Source organism: Rosa rugosa, chromosome 2 (assembly GCF_958449725.1).
Source record: "Rosa rugosa chromosome 2, drRosRugo1.1, whole genome shotgun sequence".
In the NCBI taxonomy this organism is placed as follows: Eukaryota; Viridiplantae; Streptophyta; class Magnoliopsida; order Rosales; family Rosaceae; genus Rosa; species Rosa rugosa.
Window position 1 is genome coordinate 4,680,327 of NC_084821.1, and position 9,291 is coordinate 4,689,617.

Sequence of the window (9,291 nt, forward strand, 5' to 3'; positions counted from 1 at the left end):
TTTTCTAGTTAGACTTCTATCAATGCAATGAAAGAACCATCCCTTCCTATTTGTTTGTCCTGTCAGATAGAAAAAAATAATAAGAAGCCCTTACCACTTTAGGGGGTGGGGGTGAAGGGGGGGGGGGGGGGGTTTATATACAACCGAGGCAAAGTGGTTTATGATTGAATCTCAGAGGCATTCTTATCATTTGGTAGATCCAAGTCCATGGCCTATTTCGGGTTCACTTGGAGCTTTGGCAACCACCGTAGGAGGTGTGATGTACATGCACCCATTTCAAGGGGGTGCAACACTTCTCAGTTTGGGCCTCATATTTATCCTATATACCATGTTCGTATGGTGGCGCGATGTTCTACGTGAATCCACGTTGGAAGGACATCATACCAAAGCTGTACAATTAGGACTTCGATATGGTTTTATTCTGTTCATCGTATCGGAGGTTATGTTCCTTTTTGCTTTTTTTCGGGCTTCTTCTCATTCTTCTTTGGCACCTACGGTAGAGATCGGAGGTATTTGGCCCCCAAAAGGGATTGGGGTTTTAGATCCTCGGGAAATCCCTTTTCTTAATACCCCTATTCTCCTTTCATCCGGAGCTGCCGTAACTTGGGCTCATCATGCTATACTCGCGGGGAAGGAAAAACGAGCAGTTTACGCTTTAGTAGCTACCGTTTCACTGGCTCTCGTATTCACAGGCTTTCAAGGAATGGAATATTATCAAGCACCCTTCACTATTTCGGATAGTATTTATGGTTCTACCTTTTTCTTAGCAACTGGCTTTCATGGTTTTCATGTGATTATAGGTACTCTTTTCTTGATCATATGTGGTATTCGCCAATATCTTGGTCATCTGACCAAGGAGCATCACGTTGGCTTTGAAGCAGCTGCATGGTACTGGCATTTTGTAGACGTGGTTCGGTTATTCCCATTTGTCTCTATCTATTGGTGGGGAGGTATATGAAGGAACGAAACAGTGAATTGAGGAATGAAAGCTGGATCACAAAGAGAATCGGGCTTTGGAAAAGAATGACTGCGTCTTTAATACTCCTTTATATTTGCTTATACAAAAAAGTCTTTCCCACTGCCCTACCAAATTTATCTGTATTCTGCCACATAACTTCAGGGATCGAAGGGATTATGGCAGATCATGTTCACCAAAAAATGACCTACGAATTTCTCTTTTGCTCTTTCAGATTGTTCCTTTTAATCGTAATCAAAGATCTTTTCTTGTCTCTCGTTTCTTTTCCGAACAAATCGAAGAACCTAATGGATCGAACTCATCCTTGGCTGCTACGAAACATATCGGCCTTGCGTTGCGGAAGGAACGTTATCTTCTTGGGGTTAGTACTTCACTCCGGGTTCCTTGCGGCGCTGCCTCATGCTTGCGCTTGCTTGAATGCCAGTACGTTACTAGAATAGGTGGTTGGCTGCTGCGTCGCCGGAAGGGTCTTTTCCTTTGCTTGCGTAAGTTACCCTGCTTGCTATTCTATCACCCCTCGCCCGGCCTTTACTTGATTGATAGGGCTCCTTCACCAGAATCAATAGCCCAGCTACACTACCACTACCCGTAAGATAGAAGTAGGGCACTTCACTCACCTCAGAGAATGCACTACCTATCTGTAATCAGTTCAGCTTAGAGTTGTTTGCTGACACACGCGACTATCACGCTGGTTGCTGCGTTCACTCGGATTCTCCTCGGGCGGATCAAGGGATATTGGTTTGGCTTGCGAAAGAACTTATAGTTGCAGGATGGTTGGTTGACAGGTGTCTGGCTAGCAAAGAACCAGACAAAAAAAAACAAGTACAGTAGCGCTATAGGCTATTTGATATAGTATAGCCGCGGAGACTACTTGTGAGTCCCGAAATTCATTGAGCTTAATTGATTCGCGAGCGCAATTCGGAAATCGGAAAGAGAATCCGACCGGCGCTCCACCTTCCGGCCATCTCTCGGCGGCGGACCACCTGCGTCTGATCCCTCTCCTCAGCGCCGACGTCCTCCTAGCGGTAGATTATCCAATTGGTGACCACAGCGACTCGAGAAGCATGAAGTTTTTCAGGCGGTTCGCGGCGATTTTCGGCGGCTAATTTAACTGCATGAGGTAAAAAAATTAATCCTCTCAACACTATCTACATACTAATATTCTCAGTTCTTGAAATCGATCCAGTTTTGATGATTTGGTTTATGGGTTGTCTTTGGCTCCGTCGCGGCTCTGACACTCGTGGCTTAGTTTCCGTCGCGGCCTTGCTAACGTCAGCCACGATATGGAGTTTGGCCGAGCTGGCAATCGACAAGGCTGGATCAAGAAAATGGTCACGGGCTTGGCTTTTTTTCTTGGCCTCGGTCATGAAAAACCTTATTCCGGTCGGTCAGAAACCCATCGGTGGAAGATGGTTTTTGGGAATTCATGGTCACCACACCACCGGTGAACTTGCTCTAACATAAATTGCTAAATTGGGGCAGTTTTTTCCTTACATAACCATGAGGGCATCCAATTTTCAGATCTCAAAATTGAGAAAAGTTCACCATTAGTCTTTCAACTTAAGTATCAATACCAATTTGATATCCAAATTCACAACACTACCATTGTGATACTTGAATTATGTATTTGCTATCAATGACATGCTTTCGTTACTCTTCCATCAATAAATACGAGGGTGTATTAGATATTTCACCTATTTTATTAACTAAAATGACATAATTATCTTTCAGATTCTTTATCTATTTAATTAAATGGTTATATATAATTTTCTCCCTCTCTCTCCACTTCTTTCTTCCTTTGTTTTTCTTTTGTTCTCTCTTCCTCTGCAACCAATCATAACCAGAAGTTCAACTTACGAAAAAAGAACAAGGAAAAAAAAGGAAATTTTCCAAAGCCAACTGGAAATGACCATCAATCAATGCAGACCAAACATAAGCCAAAAGTTGCACCGAAAGCAGCAAGGTTCCAAATAGAATAATCTTGATGATTGTTCAACAAAACTGAAAATTAATTGCTGCTCGCATTTCATGGCTTTTGATTGTAAGGTGCCCATGTGAATGCGTTAAAGATGCACTCAAAGAAACTTGCCTTACACTAGCTATAAGGAAAAACATATAGAAGTTGTCGGCAGCAGTCAACATTGACCACTTTTCCTACACTTCCAACAGAATAATAGTCAAATGATCAACTATTAATCTATTAGATTGACTCCCTAACCGCGTGAAAACCGAGTGGAAGAGTAAACAAGTTTTGGCACACGGGTTCTCTAAGTAGAGTGGGCCTTCTCGGAAGTTACCTATTATTTTCTTGATTTTGAAACAAAACTCTAGAAGAGAAGTCATGATTTCGTTGACCAAAGAAAAAAAAACAGTTCATGTCTCGAGTCCAAACTGAAGGAATCTAAACCATGTTAATTATTCCCACAGAAAAATTGAAATGAATAAATTAATGAACAAAACTGATTAATTTATTCAAAAGATGAAATTAATAAATTAATCTCTAATCCAGAAATAAGTGGATTCATGTGATTTAAGGTTAATTTTAAAAATAAAATTTCATAGGACGTAAAATTTTATTGATAGAAACAAATTAGTACAAAGGATAGAAAAGAGTTCATCAAACACCCGAGGCACATGCCCACTTCCATGAAAATTGCAACCCAGAAATAAAGGCACATAGAGCTACTTTATGAGCTAGTTTATTAGAATCTCTACAAACATGGAAAAGAAAAGAAAGAACCATGTAAAGAAGAAAGTGACAGCAAGATATCATCACTCTCAGGCTACTTTTAAGTGTGGTTTCAAAATATTTAATATCACTTTTTTGGTTTAAGAAATTAATGAATGTTAGTTCAAATATTATTTTTGGCAAAACAAAATGTATGTTTAGGGCAGATAAATTTGTAATATCAAGTGAAAAACAAAGAAAAATAAATTAATTTTGAAACAAAGTAAAAGTTGAAATAAAATAAAATAAAATAATTTCACCACCTAAAAAGTAGTATTGTGGATGATCAAATCTCAGAAACAAATATGGGTTATAACATTGGCCTAAAAAAAATTTGAGTTTATATACTTAGAAAGAGAAAGAAATTTAGGTCCAATGTAGAGATTTCAATGTTCTTTTACTATGCCATTCAACAATTACACTCTACCCTAAAACTTATTTCTACCACGTGTGGTGGTGGTGGTCGTTCTTTAGGAGAAAGAGCACAAAAGAAGTTTCTTCTAAATTTGATTGGATTCGAATATCATAAATCTAATTGCTAATCCTTGTCCTTTATTAAGTTTCTTCTAAAAAGAAGTTTCTTCCAAATAAAATCTTTGTCTTGGCTCTAGATTTCAATTTTTGAATCTGGATATCAATCTCTGTTCGCATATTTTGGGATTGAAATTCAGAGAAGAACAATCAGTGTGGTGGTAGTAAACGGGATGAATATCAACTCAAGCGTGAGAACATAGCCTAGGCAGATGATTGAAAAACTGATAGGGGCTGGCAGAGGAATATGAGGGAGATTTATTGATTCACTATTGAAAAATCTAAAAAGAAACTCCAAGAGTTATCCCAAGAGTTACGTACCAGTCACGTCCACTAGCGCATTTGGAAGGGATGTGGGAGCTAGACTACATTTGATGGTGCTTGTGATAAAGTTAATGGGCGTGCGGGCCTAGGAGCAGTGATCACTGATGAATACCATTACCTTTTTCTTCTTAAATCAGCTGCTACTGAAGCATTGGCATTGTGGCGTGGACTGCATTATTGAAAGCAATTGCGTGTGCAGAGTGTGACTGCAGGTGATGCTCTAAATGTCTTGAGTGCACTTGCACCATCTGATTTTATGTTATTGGGGGTGTTCTTGCTAGTATTCGGTTGTTAAATTTAACTTTTATTTAGGTGTTTCATTTGAGTATAATTTTAGAAGAGTGAAACTCATTTTTTTTTCTTTGATAGAAATGTATATAAAAGATAAAATTTAAGTTATTATAAAATAGAATTTAAGTTATAAGAAAAAAATAATAGAGTGTGAATTATAGAATGAGGAGTATGGATATATGACTATCTTAATTTTATCATAAAATTAGTTAAATTTTAATTTATTTAAAAATAAGTAATTTTTAAATGAAAGATTTTGAGTGTAATTTATAATTTATAAATTCAAATATTCTATAATTTCATATGATTGTCTGTGTTATATAGGAGGCAACTCCATAAGTCATGTGGGGTCCATAACATTGCATTCTTCCAACTTGGAGAAATTTTCGAAACTGCCCCTATTTTTAATGTGAAATACTCAAAATATCCCCCGGATACTGTTTGGCCGGCCCCACCATGTGGTGCGGGTGCCGTCTCTCTCCTGCAACCTTGCATTCACACGCATTCAACACGCATTCAACACTCGATAACGCGCATTCAACACTCGATAACGCGCATTCACACTTACTATAAAATCATCCATCCTTTTGCCAGAACTCCAAAATTCAATGAAGCATAAGGCTGAACAGTGTCATCTGCGGGAATTGATCATCGCACCATGTTTTACAATCATAAGGTGTATTATCCTTGGTTGTTTTGCAACAGCCGCCGTTCTCATCCAAAGTCCACATGAATATGTTAACGGAGCACCTATTCCGACCGTACCATTTAAAGGCCTCCCATCTACCTTCTATGCCTTCATCATCTCGATCATCTTAGCTTTCTCCTGTGCTTTCAGTGCGTTGATGATGTTGCCGGGAAGGGCCAATATTGCAACGATTAGCGGATACTGTTCTATACTTTCTATGGCTTCAGCTATGGCTCTGCTGATGTCGGCCATGTACTCGTCAAAGCTCAATTATAGACAGTAAGGGGGAGGAGGAGGCAGCTGGTTCAATTTTTTTTTTTTTTTTTTTGCTGCTGTGGTGTTTGGTGTGTTGTAGAGATAAATATTTACCGTTGTAACTCGATCATTCTATGTGATTAAATTTAATGTCTCGATACTTCTCATTTTATACCATAAATGTAGTTTTAGCAATTGTAATTAGAATCATGCAATTGTCATATAATTCAAGCCTGCAAGGAAGCAACCTCCAAAACTTGGAAATACAGATGGTATGAACAATTAAATACTAGCTTCCCATAAATCACAAATTCACAATAACATACATAGTGAGAGAAGAACCAAAGCGAAAAAGGAAAAAGAAGAAACAGAGAGAGAGAGAGAGAGAGAGAGAGTACGTGAAGGAGAAGATCGTTGAAGACCGCTCGGCTATACTGGTTTATATTTTTCTCTTTCAATTCGCCACACTTTTTTAGAAACTCAAATCCTATTAAATTCGTATTCACATACCCAATTCCCATAATCACAAAAAAAAAGCTCAATTCTTTTTGGTGCCAAACAAAAGCTCATCAAAATGCCATCCCAGCAAATCCTACCTGTAACATACCACCCACCATCTTCAAATCCCGCCACCACTGAGACAAACATTTATCGTCTCATCGTTTTGTTTCCATCTTCTTTCATTAGAAAGAGAGCAAAGGCTTAGAAACCCTGAAATATAGAAAGGAAATAAGATCAGATCTAGAAAGGAAGTAAGATCTGATCTATGATTTTATGCATAATTGGGTAAATAGAGGGCAAAGGCGTAGAAACCCAGAAATATAGAAAGGAAATAAGATCAGATCTACTTCCTATCTATGATTTTATGCATAATTGGGTAAATAGAGACGAGAAGGATGAGTTGCTTCGGTCTTGGTAAGATGGAAGAGTTCTGTTTATGTTATTCTCCAGGTCTTAAATCTGGATATATCAAGAAAATTTCGTACAAAATTTCGCGATATTTCTCGAAACTTCTGAAATTATCGCGAAATCCTCAATATTTTACCTTTTGCATGCGGCCCAACAGCCAAACTTGGGGCAAATTGGATTTGAACTGAGATTAAAAAAAGCCAATTCAAACCCTGAGATTCGAACCTCGGTTGAGAGGAAGAAACCCATATACATATCAACCATTCCAGTTGAGACTCAGATTCGTTGGTGTGCACTAACTTTGGACATATATAGGATTGCGATTCTAAAAACACCTTGCAAAATATTAAATTTACCAACCATTCTAATTTTAAACCTTTTAAAAATTTTGCTTTATAAATAAAAATATTTTTATGGGTGTTTCTATTTGAACCCAGCGAATTTCTAAGAATACCCAGCCCTAGACTTTTTATATGATACTTTCCAATTTTACCCTAACTTAATATATTAAAATATTTTTTATATCGACAGAAACTCTTTCCTCACGGTCACAACTCGCTGGTGACCATCACCAGCAGCTGTTACCTTCTTTCTCTGAATACTACCCAGATTGAATATTCAAGTACTAATTTCTTTTCAGCCTTCAATTAAATGGGACAACATGAGAGATTGAGCAATGAATAATTTTCATATGATAATTTCTAGGCATACTATACAGAGGATTGTGGTTATATACTTACTTGCAAATAATTGCTAAAAGGAGATGCTCTATATCGTCGTCTTGTGAAATGTTTTTACATTCTAGTATTGATTAACAAAATTTAATATTCCGAAACCCAACAATGAAATCCATAGATGCAAGACGATATCAGAAAGCAGAGGCCAAATACAAATCAGCAAAATCGTAGTTCGAGAACGAAGGGTGAGTTGCCATCAGCGACTGTCTATAGCCAAGAGTGGGAATATCTAGACAAATATTTTCAATTAATAAACTAAGGGTAAAATTGAAAATTTTAAATCTGCTAGGTTCGCTTAGAAATTTGCTAAGTACATTTAGTTTGACCCTATTTAATGAATCTTCCGCAACTTCATTTTTTTGCTCCAAATATTTCTTGTGTTCCTAATTTTATATGACAAAAATTAGGTATGTGTTTAAGTAAATCCAAATTGTGTCTGGCACAAACTCTAGATTACTTGACCTAATGGTAATAGGATTTTAATTAGAGATAATCTCGGATCTTAGAGATATCCATTAAATGTATAATTATCTTTTCTTGTATAATTCAGATTCTATGCATTGTAATCCTCTATATAAAAAGGCCCCTATTATCAATGAGAACACACAGAGATTTTCTCTCAATTTCTCGTTTCCATAAAACACGTTATCAGCACGAAGCCCTAACCCTGAAACAAATAGCCAAATCCTGATTCAAGAAGTTAACAACCTTGAATCTGAATACAAAACCTTGAAGTCTTTTTTGCCTCCACCTCACACCTTGAAGCACTCGATCCCAGGAGTCCAGAACCGGAGGTGCCATCCCAAGAACCGGCCTGAAACCTACTGAACCGGCCACCGGAAGATCCATCCCACCCGCAGCAAATATTCCACCGGTTCACCATCCTCCGGGCACCCAATTTCAAAAATTTTTTGTTAATAGACACATATCAACTTGAAACCTACCGAACCAGCCACTGGAAGATCCATGCCACCTGCAGCAAATATTCCACCGGTTCACCATCCTCCGGGCACCCAATTTCAACAAAATTTTGTCAATAGACACATATCAACCTGAAGATTCAGGAACCGGAAGAAAAAGCACAAAAACCGGCCTAAAAGTGTGTGAACCGTCCAACTGAATATTCTGCAGAAAACTGGCAGAAAAGAGAAGAAAAGAAAAAAAAAAGGAAAGGAAAAGAAGCCCAGAAGCCTAGAAGCCCAAGCCCACTGACGCAGACATACAGACCCCACAGCCACGTCAACAGAATAGTCAGCCGCCACGTCAGCATTCGGGGACCCACTGACATGTCAACAACCACCACGTCAACATCCAGGGACCCACTGCCACTTCAGCTCGGTCAGCTCCTGGTCAACTGTCAACAATCAACGCCAGTCAACGATCGCCGACCAGTTTTCCGGTGACTTTTCCAACCACTTTCCGGCGAATTTTTCAGGTCAAATTTTCCGACGACCTATTTCGAGGTTTTTCTTACTAAACGTTCCCGTTTTTTAAGAGTTTTTAATTCAATTTCTCTTGTTTTTCGGGGACTTGCAACCTCCATTCTTCTACCCCCCTTTCTTCATCATAGGGGAGACCAAATTAAACCGAACTATGGGGGTTCGTGCTCACTCCAAGCTTAGAGCTTGTTGAGATCTCCAAACTTAGAGTTTGTAGAGAACTTATGATCGACCATTGTACCTACATGTACGTTGCAAAGCATAATTAGCTATAATCAGACACACTCATCGTACCGCCAGAGGTACCAACTATCATCAAAGGAGTAACCCACAGATAGGCAGCCAGGCGGGCCACGGCCTGAGCACAAGAGTTCCCCAGAATCACCGCCGACGCGCCGCCACGCACTCTGCCA

The 9,291-nt window shown here is 38.8% G+C and overlaps 1 protein-coding gene across 1 annotated transcript; it reads left to right on the plus strand.

Annotated features, from left to right (window-relative positions):
- Positions 1–142: 142 nt before the first annotated feature.
- Positions 143–977, plus strand: LOC133728227 (cytochrome c oxidase subunit 3). The gene has a single exon (XM_062155629.1). It carries the CDS (start codon positions 161–163, stop codon positions 956–958), a length of 798 nt encoding a protein of 265 aa, XP_062011613.1. The 5' UTR covers positions 143–160; the 3' UTR covers positions 959–977.
- The last annotated feature ends 8,314 nt before the right edge of the window (positions 978–9,291 follow it).